Source organism: Haliotis cracherodii, unplaced genomic scaffold (assembly GCF_022045235.1).
Source record: "Haliotis cracherodii isolate W230 unplaced genomic scaffold, xgHalCrac1.p SCAF_4, whole genome shotgun sequence".
Classification (NCBI taxonomy): Eukaryota; Metazoa; Mollusca; class Gastropoda; order Lepetellida; family Haliotidae; genus Haliotis; species Haliotis cracherodii.
In genome coordinates, this window is record NW_027266297.1 from 17,561,135 (window position 1) to 17,581,823 (window position 20,689).

Sequence of the window (20,689 nt, forward strand, 5' to 3'; positions counted from 1 at the left end):
TATGATACTTTAATGGAATGATTCAGACAACAACTTAAGGCTTCAAAGAAGTATGTCCCACGACATTAATGTTCCTAAGAGCATTGACAAATTAATAAGATAATCCGTAATTCCTTGCGAAAAGCGATGAAATAATTATTCTCAAGTTCAAATCCTTCTGGATCGTGGTCTGAATCCTGAAGCCGGCGTTTGCTACTTGAAATTTGTATTTCCAGGCGTCGATGATGTAATATTCCAAACGTATAAAGTTACGTAACATTCTAACAACAGTTTCAATACATTTCTACAAGATTAACTGAGAAACCGTCGACGATCAAATTTGAGGTAAACGTTTATTACAATTTACATTAATTACCTCTATTGCCATTCCCATTTAAATAAGAGTTCATTTAGTGAAGCATCATTAAATGATGAAAGTACAAATTTACAATTCTTGTTCATTTGGAGTTCTTTTCGATACAGGAAAAGAGCTCTCTGGCAAGCATTAACCTGTTATGTGCAAAGATACTTTAAAAACAACTTTAAGGGGAACGCCATGATTGCTAGAATAAAATTACTTTCATCGCGGAAAGAATCGCTCGTCTCTATATCGTAAATAAAGTCAATAACCAGTGAGTGTGAGGAAAGTTTCAACGCGTGTCTCGTTCATGACGCCCGTTACTGGAAACGCTCTGTGGAGGTTTGGGTAATCAGTTTACACTAAAAACAATGACGTCAGAATTAATGGCGCGCAGGGCGTCTTTAGCGTTAAATTAAACATATTTGAAAGTCGTCAAAGGATCTAAGCGAAATATTTCTCCATCACAGTATGCAAAAAACATCTTGTTCATAGAAAAGCACCAGTTCCGGCCATGCCCTTTGAATCATTCAGCATTAGCGTTTAAACGCAAACTGAGTTAACAAAATATTTGCGTGCGAATGTTTGAGGAACATAATCTCCACAGGCATGTTTATATCCAACATCAAGACAGATCAGCAATGATTTGTGACAAAGACGAGATGAGAAAAAGGTAGTCTCTGTTTAATGTGATCATAGTGGCTATTGACAGAAAACATATTGTTTAACCATCATTCTCGTACGATCAAACAGTCAACAGCAAAACATCGAGGTAGCTGTCGAATAAGATTGACGCTGGTTAATATGGCACCATGCTTTTTCGTTTCGCATGTAATTGGCTGCCCTTCATTCCTGCCCTTTGCATAACAGCATCCGTTTTGCATGGCAAACACGATGTGATCACGTAATAAAGCTTGATCAAGACATTTCTGATACATTTCACAACCTTCAGTCCTAAAGTGCAAACCAAGTGTCTTTGTACATTGCAGGTTCGATTTCTCCTTGGTAAAAAATATCCACAGTGGCCAAGTTACTCGTTTATTATACACATCAAACAATTAAACCGAAAGCGATCTTTTTTCACAGATATTTTTATGTAACTACTATGTGTTATCAGCTTGCAATATTAAGCTCCCAACTAACCAACAATGGCTCAGACATGTGTATCAGCCACTTCCCGTTTGTTTTGGGTACGTTTTGTCGACCTTTACACAGCAATTACATGCTTATTTCTACTTCCCTGGCAATCTTATTGCTTGCAAATTGTTAAAAAACGCGTGAACATGTCTACTCCCGCATGACAGTTTCAAAATGCCTACAATTCTTAAACATTATCAACCGGTGTCTTATATATCTGGTATCTATGCTTTCAAAGCAACTGATCAAACATGCTCGTGCATGTCTCATTACATTCCCTATCAGTCTTATGTGCTTAGTGTTATAATAAAATAACGCAACTCGTCTTTGAAGCACTGTTTCGTCACAAAGTATGAAACGATACCGATGAATAACGATGGAACCATAGTTCGTACCGTTGTGTTATGACTTTAGTGATTTAGTGTATATTTCAGAAATAAAAATTATTTTTAATAGATTCGAAGAAGTAACATTCCCATAACCATCTTCCTATATCGAAATGCAAATAAGAGGTTGTTCGAGAGAATGTGATCCCAGTAAACAGATATATAACCAAAGGGTCTTCAATAACGAGGTCGAGGCTTAATGTTGCCATCGTGATATCTTTGTTTCGTGGAAATGAGACTAATTGTGTCCTATGTCATAACTATTTGTAATTACCATATATCGTCACCAACAGCAGCTGTAATAAAACTTTTAGGAATAGCAGGCTACATGATGCCAATTAGACGAAAAGTTATATGTGCGTGATCAGTGAAGGTGGTGCTTTAATGGCACTTTATGCCACAAGAAAAGCTATATTGAATTCAACACATTTGTCGGCAATGTGTATATGTGAAATACATATTGCAAAACCTATTTGATGGGCGATTGTATTGGACGTATCATGACTTTATCCTTGTCGAAACAGGTTCTGAAGAGTTTAAAACTGTTCTTTCAAGATTCTGCAGAGTAATGAGATTACGTAATGATTATAATCATTTTACTGGAATCCACAGTGGCACGTGTTGCGTTCCGGACACGTGTCATCAATCTGTGATCATGGGTTCGAATCCCTGTTCGACATTATTATGTTTCAAGGTTTGTCAGCACCAGAAACGTGCTCGTAGATTTAACAAAATAGGTAAAATTCTAAGGCCACTGTCACTTCGAGTATTCCTCCCATATCAAGCTGAAACGCCGTGATAATAACTGAAACCGTTCGAAGCGGCATTAAACCCAACAAGCTCACTCACTCACTCATTCGTGTGACAAGGATTCTAACAAGAATGCCGTTACCCTTAATTTCCATGGACATGTTCAACGATGTCAACATATCCCAAAATGTGTTTTGATATTAACAATTTCCATATTCACTATGATATTCGTAGTCCTTTAATTTTTAGCTTTCGACCGATACAAACTCGTCGCGGCCGTCAGTAGACAGCTGTGTAAGAGTTTTGCTAACGCTGGTAAGGGACTGTGATTATTCCCCGAACAATTTAATATTGGCGCCAACACTGCTTCTGAATCGTATATCTAATTATTTAACTGCTTTCCCCTGAGGTTAGTGTTCCGCTTCTGTGTTGGAAATATCAATGTATTCTGTAATCAGTACACGGTGACAATGAAAATTATAAATGGTTTAACTTAGAAGACAAAATGGCTTTTCAAGTAATCATGTGCGAGTTCTGGTGAAGAAGAAAGTTGGAAACTACCTACATCTATGTAATTGATAAACATATGTAAAGGTCTGTAAAACTGCGTATGTTCGTGAAGTTAACAGTATACCAAAGAGGAACAAAATGAGGCGAGGTGAGGTTAAATGGGGTTTAAGATTATTGAAATTGTATATTGACGTGCATGCACGTGTGTGTATGTAGCTGATTGTACTAGTCCGAACTAATGCCGATGTTTATGCTAGCCCACTGAGATACCATGCCAAAGTTTAACATGGATACCCAGCTCAGACACAGTATCTCAGACTCATGCCCAATTAAGCCCCTTAACACCAGGCAGGTAAACAACAAGTACCATATTTTAACGTCTTTTGGTATGACGCGTCTGGAACTATATGAACACACAGAGGATAACATATGAGTCTTCTCAATATTGTACGCAGGTAATGCAATTTTGTATTGAGGAACTTGTATTTTATATGGACTCAGCGGAAATGGGACTAATTGTGTCCTATGTCATAACTATTTGTAATTACCCTATATCGTCACCAACAGCAGCTGTAATATAAACCTTTTAGGAATAGCAGGCTACATTATTGCAATTACACGAAAAGTAACATGCGTGTGATCAGTGAAGGTGGTGCTTTAATGACACTTTGGGCCACAAGAAAAGCTATATTGAATTCATCACATTTGTCGGCAATGTGTATGTCTCAGTGACCCCACTGGGTCTTGAACTAAATGAACACACAGAGGATAACATATGATTCTTCTCAATATGGTACGTAGGTAAAGCACTTTTGTATCGAAGAACTTGTATTTTATATGGACTCAGCCACAAAACAAAGAAATAATTTATCAGTAGACACAATACTGCATACATGTGACCCGTGATGATCCGGGTTATAATAGATCTTCGTCAACCCATGCTTGTCGTAAGAGGCGACTAAAGGAATCCTGGTTGATGCATGTCATCGTATCCAAATTGCGTGGATCGGTGCTCATGATATCAAGTACTGGATTGTCTGCTCCAGGCTCGATTATTTGTTGACTGCCGTCAAAAAGCTAGAATATTGCTGAGTGCAGCGTTAAGCTACAGAAAAACAAAAACATACGTGTATTGTTGGTTACCGCTGTGTAGGCTTCCCATTGGTTAGATGTAGTTTACGCATTATCTGTTTTTTTTTAAAGAAAATATAAACGTCGATTGTCTGTGCCAATGTACGATTCCAAAGACAAGCCGCTGGCTAATCTTTTTTGACTTTGTGATCCTTTTGTACATATTTTCAAAAGAAATATTTCCAGTCTGCCAAATATAATCTACATCACCAAATATTTCATATCCCTCGAGGTAACAAGTTCGGACATTATACATTATTACAAATGTTGCTATTCTCAGGAGCCTTCAGGCTCTTCGCTGTTCCTTGGGCACAAAGAAAACGGTTTTCTTTGAACATGGTAAGAAAATTTCAGGCTGTACTTACCATCACAACAAATGACGGAGAAGCTAGCAATATGGCGGCTAGCCACACGAGAATTAGCGCGACCTTGGTGTTGCGTGTTGTGCAGAGGGATTTTGATGTCAATGGATGAGCAATCACAAAATACCTGAAATAGAAAAGATTTAAAACAAAATGAATGATATGTTTTCATCAAGACAAATTCTGAACTCAGGACATCACCCGACACTTTTCTCTGTACACTTTACATGATTATAAAACTACAATGTAATGAAAATGTAAGTGAAAATGTAATGACAAACAAAAAGTCAGTGATATGATATCCTGTTTACAATAAACGTTGCCATTCATTTTTTGGTACGTGTATATATTTTGATATTGGATGAATGGGAGTGTGTGCTGCAGTCAGATTGGATGGCAAACGATTGTGAAGTGGGATTGCATCCCGGAAATGTTCGGGCTTTCCACTGCATATTTCTAAAAGAATAATCAAGCCCCTCTTGACTTATGAAAAAGGCAGAAGCAGTCGATGCTAAATCGAAGCACAGTTAAAAGATATTCTGAACTGTAGTCTTAATTTCTTGTTACGGCTAAAGGTCGTCAGTTTGGTTACCACCATTCTGTAAAAAGCAGATTGACTTAGACGTTGTACTAATGGGTAAAATGGGCAGTCTTAGATCTGTACGACCTCATATGGCGTCAGGGCGCGAAGTTTGGTTAAGCGACAACCCTTCACCACAAGCATAGAGCATAGATTGGCTCCTCGCGCATCGAATTCTCAATAGTACCCGAAAATCTAAACACTTTATGTTTATCTTCTACGTTATATCACTCCAAAATATATTTGTCGTTAACCTGGTTAATTTGTCAATCCGGATGATTTTAACTCTAAACGCTACCCTGCGATTTAACAAGGTTTCACTTTAGCCATAGGAATAAATCAGCTTATGCAATCACATCAAACGAGGCAATTTTGCAAATATGCATAGTTATATACACACTTACGACAATGTATAGTAACTAAGATTGATTATATCTATTGAAAATATGTTTCCATACCATTATTACCTTTTGAACAAGCCCAACGTGGGAATTCCAGGGTATAATTATAAAAAAATGCCAAGTTCCCCATGTGTCGTCTGAGAACTCACTAAATTGCGGATTCTTTATGATTATTCAGTGTCTTCTAAACAATGTGAAGTTTTGTTCGTGCTATCATCCACTGGTTATCTTATCCAGTTTCGACTATTTACAGACAGTGCTTACAATTGAGCGTAAAAAACCTAAATCACTTCCAAAAAATCTCTTATCAGCGTAATTGATTTAACTGTTGTTAAGTCTATTTGAATAACAGCAACATTTATTTTGTTTCTTTGATAGGCATATAGAAGTTGGAGTACTAAGTAAGGATAAGAATTTATGGATGAACAACTTCTTTATTACAATTAAGAGCTTGAGATTGCCACGTCTCCATGTTGTAATAAATAAGTTGTTCATCCATAAATTCTTATCCTTATTTATTTTGTTGTTGTGGAAAAACACAATTTCACGTTTCAAGACAATACAGCTATGTATGCGTATTACTTGAGAACCTTGCCGGAAAGTGGGAACTATTCTATAAGGTGTATTTGCTGGGACACCTCACTAGAATGGGTGCACTCTTCCACGAGGTGTGCTTTTGCACCATGTATTACTTTCGTACCTTGCTGGAATGTGTGAACTATTCTATAAGGTGTGTTCTTTGTACCATGTATCACTCGAGTGCCTTGCTGGAATGGGTTAATTATTCCATAAGGCGTGGTTTGGTACCTTGTTGTACTAGGGTAACTTGCTGATGGTGTGGATTAGTCTGTGATGGGTGTTTTGGGAACCCCTTGCTGAAATATGGGCTAATCTATGAAGCGTGTTTAGGTACGATGTATTACTGGGGTTCGTTGCTGGAATGTGTGGTATATGCGATAGGGCGCGTCTACTGTACCATGTATGACTTGGGGGTTGCACGGAATCATAGGCGTGAAATATATGTACATGGTTAATATTACAGTGCATGAACGTGAGGTCTATTCTAGGAGGTATGTCTTATACCACGTTTTACCCGGGTGTGCTTGGTACGTAAATGGTAAATGAATGTGTGAGGTAAAGCCGGAAAAGGTTGAACGGTAAAAAACTGTGATATTTTAACATATTTATATTTCTAATGAGAGAGTGTTAATGAAATTAATGATATGTTATTTATATGTTTTAATTGGACTCTCATAACCCAAACTGGGTGGTTCTTGAACATCATTGTGAAATGTAAACAAGTAAAAGTATATGCTGAGACCTGAATAAATGAACACACACACACTCTCTCCCTCTCTCTCTTCTTTCCATCTCTCTCTCCATCTTTCTCTTTATATGACTTCTGTATCTCGTCTGTCTCTCTCTCTCTCCTCTCCCTCCCCCTCCCTCCCTCTCTCTTTCTCCCGTTCTGGTTACATCACCTAAGAGAATCCTACAGTGGCGAATGACCGACCGATAGACGTGAAAATGAACTTGGATTCATGGGCTTCGTTTTGCACTACTGTTGCGAAATGTGCCGTCATATATCAATTATAATTGGACACATACACATTACATACAGTGATAACCCCGTTAGTTGGGAAACCCGGACATTTACCGCTTGGAACACCCACATATATACAAGGGGAATAGTACCATTTCGTTGATTCGTTAATTCAGAATTGTTTTAGACAGGACGATTTGATTGGAAATTGTGCTGTCCATAGTAACGGATTTTCCATGTACACAAATGGCGATGCAAAATTGGAGTAGTGAAAGTCTGTATTATTGTTCTATCATCTTTATATGTAATTATATTTAGCGATATTTATTTTCAATCCCTCCATATAATCACGAATAACGACAATTTGCCGTGAACACGGTAGGGTCAAATGGACTGTATTCTCACCACGTCAATGTTGTTTAGCTTCTCGGTATGATATCCCCTCGACCACCGGTGCTTTCATGACATAAACATATCGAATTGTGGATATGTAGCTTCAGATACGACAAAACTTACCCACAGGATTTTATAATTATCAATTATATATTCTATCAACATAGTTCATGGTAATGGTAGACTCTAGGAATGCAGGCTTCAGCCAATGATTGATAAATTTTATATAGCTTGGTCACAATTTATCTTCATAGCATCAACGACTTAATAACCCATACAGCATACAACGTATCGCCTTAACACATGACAATGTATTTTGTCATTTCAACAGAGTTAACCTGAATTAAACAAACGTTAAAAACGTAACGTCGACCAGATAAACATGAAGGTGACATTGTTCTCCTTAGGCACAAGTGTTCTGATCGTATTGCAGATCACGTGGCTCACGACGCACCAGAGCCTTGAATCAATTTGCTGATTAAATTGCGCATAACACTACTAATGTAATTCTTCATTGTCGTTACGATGCAGTGGGCACTGGAACAGATTCTACGACCGTTATATCAAGGACATAGTTTTCTCTCAAGTAATTATTGGATGAAGACATTTGAAATGGGTCATGTAATAAGTTAAAATAGGCAGGATGACCAGTATATAATCTCATACCTATCATGCTGTTATGTATTTTGGCTTTGCAAAAAGGTGATGGATTTTGGAACTCCTCTAATGATAAAATAGTCTTCAGAAAATAGAGGCACAGGTAGCTAAGTCGTCTAAGGTGCCGCCATTCCCTGTACATAGTTGCGTCCCTTGAACACTCTAGAAACATATGACTGTGGGTTCGAATCCATGTTCGCCAAGATTATGTCTCGAGGTTTGTCAGCACGATACCCGTCGTAAACGGCTGCATCATTTCCTGCTTTCTCTCACCTTAAGCAACACCCCGTGATATAACTGGAATACTGGAAAAACGGCGTTAAACCCAACTCACTCACTTTATCCTCTATTCAAAAGCAAACTTCTTTACAATTTTACAAAAAAGGAGAATATTTTTGTGTGTTATTGTACATCTCTTGCTTAAAATTATTATATGAATCGACAAAATCAATTAATTATACGTATTTATTTGCTTGCATGGGATACGCCGTCGGCACATTATTCGATCATGGCAGTTCAGTATACTCGAGGTATGTTAGACATTGTATTTAACTTAATATTGCCGATATGAGATGCAGTGTTCGTTAACCGCGGTCTGTGTGATCAATGACACCTTTGTTTATTGTTGTGCCGCGTACTCGCTGCACTCAGTGGTTACTATTCGGAAACATTGTTAATACACAGCTCACCGGTATTGCCTGTAGGATAAATCGTATGGTATTTCACAACCCCTGGGAAATATAATCCATATAATCCGTTCAAATTAAGAGTTAGAATGGTAACGTTTCATTGATATTATACATGTATGTGTAAACCGCGGGCTTAAAAACCCAATTTTAACGATGTTCTTAAAAGATTATCATTGATCACTTCGACATCAAAACTCTACGATTGTTCACACTCACATCTCTTAACAGACATAAGTACTAAGGAAGCGGTGACTTCGCCAAACGGGTCGAAACAATCCTCGTTTATCCATTAAAAAAAAATCTCCATTCTATTTTGAGATATATCCCATCCATTCGCCAGCATATCTTCGTTTCGAAAGTGACGTCATCGCTCCTATCTGAAACCCTAACTAAAGCTTGAATGCTGTATTTCTGATCAAACTGTTGAACAAAAGTCGCATGATGCTCTTTGAAATCTTCGTAGAAAGAGCATGCTGAGCAGGACATTTTCAACCACTTGAAAAGCATTTGATACGATGTAGTTTCAGTAATAACAAATTACTTTTTCATTTTCATCACCCTGTACCTTCTGCGTTTATGGAACAAGGTTGAACAGAATCGTGTTCGTGATCAGTTCATGTTATCCGAAATTAACTACCTGTATATATAGTAATTATTAACGTTTATTCTACTATTTGAGAAATATTCCCATCTGATCAGCGGTATCAAATCACATAACTACCTCTGATTGAAACACATGATTTGACGACCGCATCATTTCGGAAGATCATATTGATGGGAAACTACTACATTCTCAGTAATGGTCGGTAGTCATTTGTAAATATTTTTTTAATTTGACGTTTACACGATATACGGCTTTTCCATTGGACGAGAGGTCGGTCACATGACCGCGAAATTGACGTTCATAAGTGTATGAACGACACAATTTGACGTTCATACGTGTTTCACGAGACTGTGTTCTTGAAATGACGTTAACACTGACGGACTACTTCCACATTCCTGGGGAAACCCCTGGGAATTCCCTAGCACGAAAACATACATAAACATTATTTCTGATCATTTAGAACCTTTGATCTTGGTCTCAGCATTTCAGTATACATTGTGAAACGTAAGAGAACTTGACTGCATGATTGTTCTCGAATTTCCTCGCTACGGCCCATCCTAATGAACAAACGAAAAAATGCACATCCAAACTATCGTCAGTATCGACTCGATCTGTGTCTAGGCTGACAGTGACCGTCTCCAGCAATCTACGAATTTACCTTGGTGTCTGTTTGACGCATCTTTAATCACCTTTCAATAATCGGTCAGTTGATCAATGATGACTAACACATGTAACCGCCACAGGTTCATTAACAACTTCGCAAATCCTCCCGTCACGTTTATCGTGTCGGCCATTTTGACGTCTTGTTCTTGATGTAAATGTATTACGACGCGCTGTCATTGTGGCTGACTTACTGAGGTAGTTCATTACAGACCTTTCTCATCTAATGGGGATATTGTATTAACACATGTGTTGCGTAAGATGTTTCTGAAGAGCAAATTCTGCATCCATACGCTCATGTCACCTCTCTTTTGGGGGAACTATTTTATTCCGCGATATAGCTGGTTGTTGTTTGGCTGTCAGTGTAAACATGAAGTCACACGTACTAAAAAAATTCTGATCTTGGCTTACATCTTTTGAGGTAAGAAATTGTGATAAAAAATTATAAGAATTGACTTTCACTTTGTGTGAGTTCATTGGAGTATGAACCTTCATAGAGTGAGGGCCAAACATTGTATGAACGTCACACTATGAAGGTTCATACTCCAATGAACTCACACAAAGTGAAGGTCAATTCTTAATTAATTATATGTACAATTACAATTAAGGATTATGAAATGCGGATTTGCGGCAACTACAATATTCAAAGTATGTATGGCAATACATTTTGTGGAGAAAACAGGATAGAAATCGACTGTTCTTTCTTTCTTATTGGCAGCAGAATCTCTGCACTTGTACACAACAGACTTAATTCGAAAATACCATATCGTGTTTAGTTTCAACAAAATCATTAAATGCGCCAACGTGTCATTGGATTTGTACATTGAAAACACAGTACGTATGTTACACCTGTGGGATTCGAGGTCACACATGGTACAATGTTCGAATAACATTACAGGCTTCCCCAGCCGTGATATTGTTCAACTTGGAATACTGCTAAAAGCGGCGTAAAACAATACTACTCACTCATGGGACAATTCATGTTTAGAGTCGACGAAACATGACAACTGAATGCACATTAGTTAACCAGGCTAACCTCAACTCTGACTTTGAGATGTGAATACGTGAACAGACGTGTTCATCTGTGGCGAGGGCTTGAATCTTAAAAGAAGGTCAGGTTCAATCCAGTAACACCTTATTTGCTGAAAATATTAATTATAGATTTATCCGTATTTTGAGACTAGCGAGTGCTGATGTAACACCATAATTTGCAGCACCATCGTCTTTAACAATACATCAAGCCAGATGAGTTTCAAATATAGGTTCTTCTTGTGTATGGATTAGGAATACAGTTAATATTTACTGGTCAGATGTGCACACAACCAAAGCGCTCTGCCAGAAGTAATTGATGGTTGCAGATTCCATAGTAACATAACCGGATTTAGGAAGTTCAAAATCATACAACGTAAATATTTTTCTTCAATCTTTTAGATAAAGTTCTTGTGAATATATGCCAGGCAATTACATTAACATCACAGAACGGTGAAATGACCTATTACATATAATACGCATATAACACGTTAATTGGAATGTTGAAAGGGAGAATATTGACTTGGGATAATATATGAGGTATTTTGCTCTCTAATATTACCACAGCAGTGTCAGTGTCTATTGATCGTGACTAACACATCATGATTCATTTGTGATATTCAGTGTGAAGAACACAGAAGGATATCTCGCTTTGTTGTGGGTATACTTGTGGACAAAAATAGTGGAACACATGACACTATTTTTAACTGTTTTGTTCGATTATAACGATTTATTGTGACAAGGTATATCTTGGGTTGTGTGAAGACACATTCTTCCCGTTAAGCCGTTTCTCTTATTGCTAGTGATTAGTTATGTAATAGTTTACAACAGCAACATGTGTTTTATCGTAGGAGGCGACATGATGGCTGGTGGTCACACATGGTGACTTGGTTGATTTCGCGTCATTTTACCCCGACGGCGTGGACCGTCTAGTATGGTCAGGACTCAAAGATATTATTTAATTGTATGGTCTCTGGTATGGTCCAGACGGTCCAACCCAATTGTCAGACGTGCCAATCATCTGAACGGTCAGAGAAGTGTGACCAGTATCACTGCCTTGTCTTACCTACTTAATTAATGAACATCTTCCAACTGTGAGCAGAGGAATATACTCGTAAGGTGATACAGATTAAGCAGATTATTATTGTGTTTTTAGTTGTGTTTGTGCCTGGTTGCTTGTGTTCTATAAACAAATATTTTAAGTAGTAATTTCAATGATATAGAACATGGGACTCGACCTTTGATTTCCCCCTTTGCTTTCTTATCAAATGAATTGAATGTTAGAAAGAATAAGGAAGAAAAAGAAAGAGATATAACGATTAACTTCTCCATAACTTGAGTAAAATCCCTCATGTAGTATATCACAGGAAGTCTATGTCCTCTTAAACACTTAAAGCGGCAACAATAGGTGAGGTATCACCATGGCTGGGATAAGGAATGTTGAGTTCATTGATAGGGTCGCTTACTCCAAGGCCAAATGGAGAAAGACCCAAGACCTTGGCCTAGTTGGATAGGGATCCAGTTGGACAATTGATTGTTTTTCGTCCTTCACATATTGTTTTGCATCAGTTACTTGGTTTAACGCTGTTCTGATAGTGTGTGTGTGTGTGTGTGTGTGTGTGTGTGTGTGTGTGTGTAATTCTTATTGAACAGGTGAGGTGGTGAAATGGGGTTTAACGTCGCGGCCAAGATTATTGCACTTATATAGCGACGTGCATGTACGTGTGTGTGTTTGTGTGGCTGCTTGTACTAGTCCGGACTGATGCCGATTTATAGTGCTAGCTCACTGAGATACCATGCCGCAGTTTAGCATGATTATCCCACTCAGACCCATTATACTGACTCCGAGCCGACCAGTCCTTGTTTTAGCCCCTTAATGCCGAGCGCCAGACAGGGTAACAACAAGTACCATCTTTTAACGTCTTTTGGTATGACGCGGTCGGGGATCGAACCCCGGACCTTCCGCTCTCCGGGCGGACGCTCTACCACTAGACCACGGAGGCGGTCCTGATTCAACAGAGTTCGTGTCAGAATTCCTTTGCACGAACATGACACGTACACGAAGATAACAGTTTCCTCAATATTTATGTCATATAGAGAAAGAAGGAGCAGCAGCAGCAAGCTAAACTCTCTCACTCTTGATCACAAATATGAACAATAGCAGTGTTAACCACATCATTAACGTAAAGTTAAAACGTGCGAGCTTACCATGAACGTTTATTCTACACTACTAAACAAACGTAAGAAAAGAACCGTGTCACTTCTTTTTTCCCTGTGATTTAGTATTGTTTCCAATAGAATCTACAAAAAATCGATAGGTTAATTGATAAAAAACAGTGCATGTTATGCTTTGGGTAGAACCATCTGCCGCTAACATTATGTCAAGCTCTCAAAACAGTGTACGTTAAACGAAGAAATTTCAACCATCAGTCACTTTGATCATTGCCTCAAAGGCGTCAAGGCCTCAAGTTGGCGTCACGTTGTTTTGTCTCAATACTTCTGCTGTCACTATAGTGCGAGACTTGGTTGATTTGGCAAGCCGTCGTTTACTAATTACTTGTTGTCACACAACCACTTTCTTGCCACGCCCCAGGCTGAAACTAACGCCAACGTTACAAATAAACAGTGCAATCAATAACGAGTCTGGGAAATCCGATGCGGTTACATTCTAGGGAATTTATTTTGTAGGCTGTAACATTACGTTACAGACGGAATAGGCACCCTGATTTCATTCTCAGGGAGTATTTCAAATGAAGCGATGTTGTGTTACGGTAATTTACATGGTTCATCTTGTGCTATCATGGAATTAGCTGTTACACTTGTATTTGTCTTGCACAAGTACAAGTTACATAAACACTCTTTGAATTATCCTGCAGTGTGGTTTGGTAAATCCCGTCTCCATCACATAGACAACGGGCCTTAAGGGTGAGCATGACAACGTTCAGAGAAAACAGTGCATGATCAAGTACACAACTGACATACAGTGAAATCTCGACAGTTTGGAAACATCGCGTCGATTGTGGCTAAAAAAAGTCCACGAATGAAAAGACATTACATTACACCAGATATGTAAAGCCGGATATTTGTGAATCTGGATTTTTAGTCTTGAAACTGTATCGTCCGGACAAACGGGATTTCACTTTAGGTGAATGGCTTCATGCTATGCACCATCCGATACAGCCTTTTGTAGTTGACTAAACAGTTCGCTTTACATTTTTATTAGAAATTCTCCAATGGTAATCTTATTGTAAATTTAAAACGTCAAGGCAAAATAGTGGATAAAACTTATATGAATCATGGATCACTGTAAAACAGTGATGACGCCAGGTGTTCTCCCTCAAATATTTCTTTTGTTTCCCTGGTTTTGTTCAGATGAACACTTGACTTGCCTTTGCATGTGTTTGTGACGGGGGCCACCGGTGAGGAAGGGTACGCTTACCTTTTACGAACATCCGGTATCATCACTATTCGGAAAAGTTTTATAAACACATGCTCATGAATATTGTCACTTGGGAATACCAAAGATGACAGTTTATTATTAGAGGAAATTGGAATGTCCATTTGAGTAAATGTATTGTTAAAAATGTATTATGTTTTCACATCAACATGGTTGTTAAGACCTTAACTTTAACAAAACTTTAATTCATTTGTCATGTTTGTCCTCACTGAACCTGATGATAGGTGCTTGCAAACTGCACAAACAACAACTTAATCAATTGAATGTCTTGTTACTGTAAATTCAGTTTTTATTCATTCTGTTTCACTTTGTGATGTGAGGTGATTGCAAGTTGCACAATTAACAACAAACGTTGAATACTTTGTCAATCCCACAACAGTACTGTTTACCACATGATCACATGGGCACCTTGATTAAAAATATTAAAAGATTATAAAATCATCTGCGCCCAGTTGGACTCTGCATAGACTCGTTAGTCCAGCTAAGATATAACTCCATAATTCCAGCCTTGTTCGGCAAGGGTGGAAACTGGACTTAAATGGTCAGTTAACTCCCTTGCCTCGGGAAAATGAAGAGAAAGAATCAGAAGAGAAGCGGTAGAAACTCACATATTAATTTACACTTATATGTGACCAAACAGGTTTATTTATGTCTGTTAAGTTTGAAAAGTAATGTTCAGTAAACAGTAAAGTTTATGTGTATCTATTATCTAGTAAAAAAAAACATGGTTAAGATTTTAACATAAGAAAAATCATTAAAAAATAAATTTATTGAGTAGAAGTGACAAGAGATTATCTTTTTACTGATCGTTTTGTTGTTTTTAGCTGCAAATTTGGCAGACAGAGAGATCGTCACTTTAAAGTGCAAATATCATGAAACATAGTGATAGATATTCCTTCTATCATTGTGTAGTCAGTATGTTGTACCATACGATGAACGAGAAAAAAAGTTAGAAAATTCAAAGTTTTTTTCTTGCGTTAGGGGCGGTCGGGTAGCCTAGTGGTTCGCTCGTCACGCCGAAGACCCGGGTTCGATTCCCGACAAGAGTACAATGTGTGAAGCCCATTTCTGGTGTCCCCCGCCGTGATATTGCTGGAATATTGCTAAAAGCGGCGTAAAACCATACTCACTCGCTCACTTTTCTTACGTTAACACGTATTATACGGTCTGTGTTTGTCACAATCCAAACGAATCCAAAGCGCTAACGAGGAGGCGTGGCATAATTAGCACGGCCTTCAAGATTGGATTTTACCACCTGCCGGGTAGAGAATATGTACGGTCGTTTCGATAGTTGCTGGGAGACCTGTGTTGTATATATGATACTGGTATGGATTCCATGTATGTCCGAAGTATTGCTCGTCAGGGCGTGTCAAGTAACCCTGATTTAACGTGAATTATCTAATTATAATACCGTTAGACAGTTTCCTTTTCAATTTTAGTGTTGCGGATTTCACACACACCGTCCCCTCAATCCGTGCCGTTATAAAATTAGACATCGATTGATAGTGATCAGCTAGTGATCATTAACAAGAACGGTATTTTCTCATCTCAAAACCACATGTAACTGCATCAAATCATCGCATAATGTATGCCAACAGTAGGTCTAGGTATCATAAACACTCTGCCATGTGTATAGTGAAAAGTAACAGGTTAGCAAGTAACACGGATTCACAGAGTCTATGACATGTCTCTTCATCTTAGTAGTGCTATTTCAAGACGACAACTGGATATTGTGATTTGGAGAAAATATACTAAGTAAACGAACAAATCTGTGTTTTGCAATCACTTGTAATCCATGCATCCAGGAGGGGGGTCATCCTGATTTTTTTCGTCACTATTGTCGGTCACAGGTACGGGTCACTTGTACTTCTTCCGAAATCACCAATTCATCCTTTGAGAAACTTTCCCATTCCATCATAACTAAAAAAACCTATTGTTACCATAAGAGGCGGACATATCGGCAAGTTGTGATCAGTATACCACAAAAAGGAGCGAATCAAGTACGATCGATGCTTCGTCATTTGATACACAGATCAGCGAATATTTTAAACATAGAAATGTCTCACAACAAAATAAATGAAAGCTCCGAAACCCGAACAATAAACGCAGCTGAAGAATTAGTATGTTTCGCACATTGTCTTCTCACTCAATAGTGAACTCAATTTGTGATGTAAATGGCCTTTCTCACCTTTCCGTTGTTGGAAGAAAGAGAAGTATATTTCAACCCTTTAGTCCCACTCATACAAAAGGAAAGTACATTGCACAAATGATCATTGTCAAACTGTGGGTAGGAGAATGTCTAAGAGATAAAAAGGGTGAAGAAAAGGTTAGCTTCGCCGAGAACGCGTACAGCCGACCATGATCGTTAACGGAGGCTTGGAGTGGCGGGTTTGTGCGATCTAGCCTGTAATTTTGGAAGTAATTTCCCCCAACAAGACCATTTGTGGAGCCTCTGTACATAAAGGCTCCGCCTCCTCTGTATTTTCGTGTCACCTTTTGAAAATGATAGACAGGATAAAAGTGAATATATACCTTATTTACAGGACGCTCTCGATGTTTGGATTACGATATTTGCAGTAACAATGTTACGACCTATCGAAATCTGCAAAGCTGTACATACCCACGAGACTGGCACTTTAAATCCTACCTAAGTTATAACTGTATTATATACAAGTTAAACATAAACAGATGTCCGCTTTCAGAGACTTGTATATACAGTATGAAACAATACATTAAAGTTAACAATATCTGTTTAATATATACAAAATTTTAACATCAACCAAGTATTTAATATATACTTAATTTTGAAATTAACCAAATCTTATGTTTTATTTATACATTTCCATCAATAATACTTTCAGACGGCGGGACATCATATGACAGGTCAGGGCAACGTTGAAACACATGTTTCATTTGACATTAGAAAGTCGTATTTCTGTACATTAGGTAAAAGATAAGTGTCTGTAAAACAAGCTAAATAGTAAAAAATAGTAGATGACATGTAAAAAGTTTGGTGAACGATGACAATGCTTGAATGAACACCATTATCTGCATTATTCAAACAGTGATAATAAGCGACTTTGTTAAATCGTGTACGCGCCGGAAGTTATATTAGCCTAAAAATCTACCGCTTAGCGCATGCAAATCAAGGGCAGATAAGTATATTTCTATTAGCCCCTATAGTCGGATTAGTACAATCGATCCTGCTTTGGGTGACGATTTCTGTTAATTATGGAAAGGGTTTTGTTTCTTTATTTTGTAGTTAACTCAACGTAATGCACATTTGAAAGTGATATATGCAATATTAAAGTTTTCGTTTGTAAAGGAAATTGTATATAAAACATGTTTCAGCTTGTGCACTTAAGCCAAATACACAAAGTCGATATTTGTAAAGCCTATTTTAGCTTTACTCCTTGGAGAGTGATACGTCGGTTAGAGGGTTGGGATGTCAATGATCGATGGATCGGAGTCCAGGTCGAAAGGAAGACAAAGTAAATCTCATTTTTTCTAATTGAAGGAACTGTATGCTCAAGTTGAAAGCTTCTCAAGGGGATAAGAATTTGTAGTGGACATACATTCGTTTTATCTATGCGTTTTTGACAAAGGCCTAACAGCGTTTCTTAGATAAGTTACCAATTTGTTTTTCTGTTACATGCACTGATTTATACCATGGGTTTTTGAGCTCTATCATTTTATTTATCATAAAGTTATTACTCCAAGTTAAAGGGAGAAGTATCTGGGACTACATCATGCAAACGAGTTTTGTTTGTGTGTTGTTTAAAGCCACAGTACATTGCGTTTTGGATACGATGACATGCATCATCCAAGTCAGCGTGCCTGACGACCCGATTCCGTTAGTCGCCTCTTTCGACAAGCATGGGTTGCTTTAGACCAGTTCTAACCCGGATCTTCACGGTTTCGAACAAGTACGCATAATGCTGCATTAGATAAAGCATATTGTACATAAATTTAAAAAATCATGCCGAATATAGTTTTTGAAATTGTGAAACAGTCAACGAAAATACTTCTCTAGTATCTCTAAACTAATATCCTGAAGCAACACAAGGACTCATGCCAATGATTAAACAACTCATTTTGTAAGCTGTGTAGCAAAACCTTCCAAATACCAAGATGACCTTGCCCATAGTAGTTGATGGCTTCTAGTCCGCATCATACGGTTCACTAGCCAGCCTGTCAAGAAAATGGCCACAATCAAATCGTCGTCTCGTCACGTTATCCTTCTTGACAGCTTGGACGACAGAAAACAACAAGCGCAATAATGTTATTTTAGCCTGTCAAAGTCGATCAGGCCTTAATGGTTTTACAACATTTCTATTTCTGTTAACTGTTTGACTTTGTTTTATCCCAACGGTAAAGGAAATGGGGAGAGATAATTGAGATGAATTGATTCCAAAACAGTGGCAGCACCTTGCTGTTGGGGATATCAAATTTCCAATGGAGCTTTTATTTTTATTTAATTCAGATTTTTTGTCGTGGTTATAATGATTATATATTTATTCTTTTGCCAGTAATGAAAGGATCTCTGGCCTTTAAAGAACTGGCACATGAACGTTTTCTTTCCCCGTGGCCATATTTGCTGACCAACAGGGCAACATCGAGAAGAAGCTTATGCGTAGTGATGTAAGGAGAAAAGACTAATTAGATAAGTCCATGACACATTTGTGGACAATTTATGTCATTGTGTCTCGTATTTCGAGTAAAATCCTCGTTCAAAAGAAACAATATCTCCAAGAAATATGAACCCTTTGAATTTGGACATTCGTATAAATATAGAATCACTGACCTCCAAGTTGATTATGAGATATTTGATCTGAAGCAATTGCTCTAATTTGAGGAGAGTATATAATTTCAATAAATATAGCTGAAAGGTGAAAGTACTAATCAAACACAGATGCTGCAGATGAAGTAGGGGTTCAATCAAAATGACAGTATAAATGTACACGTATCTGGTATTGTATGTCACAGAAATGTCAGGTGTAACTCAAGCAATTATATGATGTAAGATACATGTATATCATATTGGAAACAATCAATCAATTTGTAGGTGAACCACTTTGCGAAATCAGCCTCTAATCAGTTGCATTATTGAAAGCACGACCCTTAGCGTGTTTTCCCAAGTATCAATAACCATATGTATGTTTCACAAACTTGTGATAGAGATAGTGTTTACTTATTGGGGACCCATTTGTAAACGGCTTTGCAACTCGCTGTGCAGAGTTGTGTTCCTTGGGTGTGTCAGGATCCGCTTGTTGTGGGTTCGGGACATGAAATATCACCATTGGTTTGTCAACACAGTACCCAACATGTGGGTTTCATAAAATGTTAACTTTGGATTTTCCTCTCACATGTAGCATGTGCGAACTGAAAAAAAACTATTTAAAAGCGGTGTCAAACCTTATCCCCTCAATAAGTATTGAAATGATGACCGGTAATACACCTTCAACTTGATAATGTTCAAATCTATCTTCTGCCAAAGCGAGGATTTCCATATCGTTACATAGTGATTAATTTTATAAATGAGTTTCACTGAAAACTTAATTCTTGACAAACATGTACATAAAAACTCAATCGATAGATCAAGTGAAACGATATAATACGCTATAAAATAATAAGAAGTAAAAACAAGCATACTTTTTTAAGTGAACCATCTTGAAGAGCGCCACTGGGGAATACCTACTCAATCGTACTTAAGCCACGTAACATCAAATACCATTCTTGTTAACAACAATTTCACATGATAATTAACTTACATTGTGCCTTCTCTAATTTTATGATACTTGATGCGGCGACTGTGCCCAGCATACTGCATAGCTTTAGCGATAGATTATTCGGGCAAGGTCAGTGCTGATGTGAGTATTTGATCAATACATGGTCACTATTAATAACATGGACGTACTGCAGCTTGCACACTCGACTAGTCTACGATACATTCTTCTTCCGAGACGATTAAGCAATTACGAAGATATTTCTATACTTAACTTTACCTTACACGTAGACATCCATCATTGATTGATAAAAATGGCAAACAGGTCAGCCGTATAA

At 37.9% G+C, this 20,689-nt stretch overlaps 1 protein-coding gene across 1 annotated transcript in view; it reads right to left on the reverse strand.

The window, feature by feature from the left end:
* The window catches only part of LOC139480360 (QRFP-like peptide receptor), a 63,168-nt gene that overhangs the window by 38,974 nt on the left and 3,505 nt on the right, over nt 1-20,689 (reverse strand). Inside the window, exon 2 of the mRNA XM_071263422.1 lies at nt 4,617-4,740. Within this exon, the coding sequence (XP_071119523.1) occupies nt 4,617-4,740 (124 nt within the window). The remainder of the gene's footprint in view (nt 1-4,616; nt 4,741-20,689) is intronic.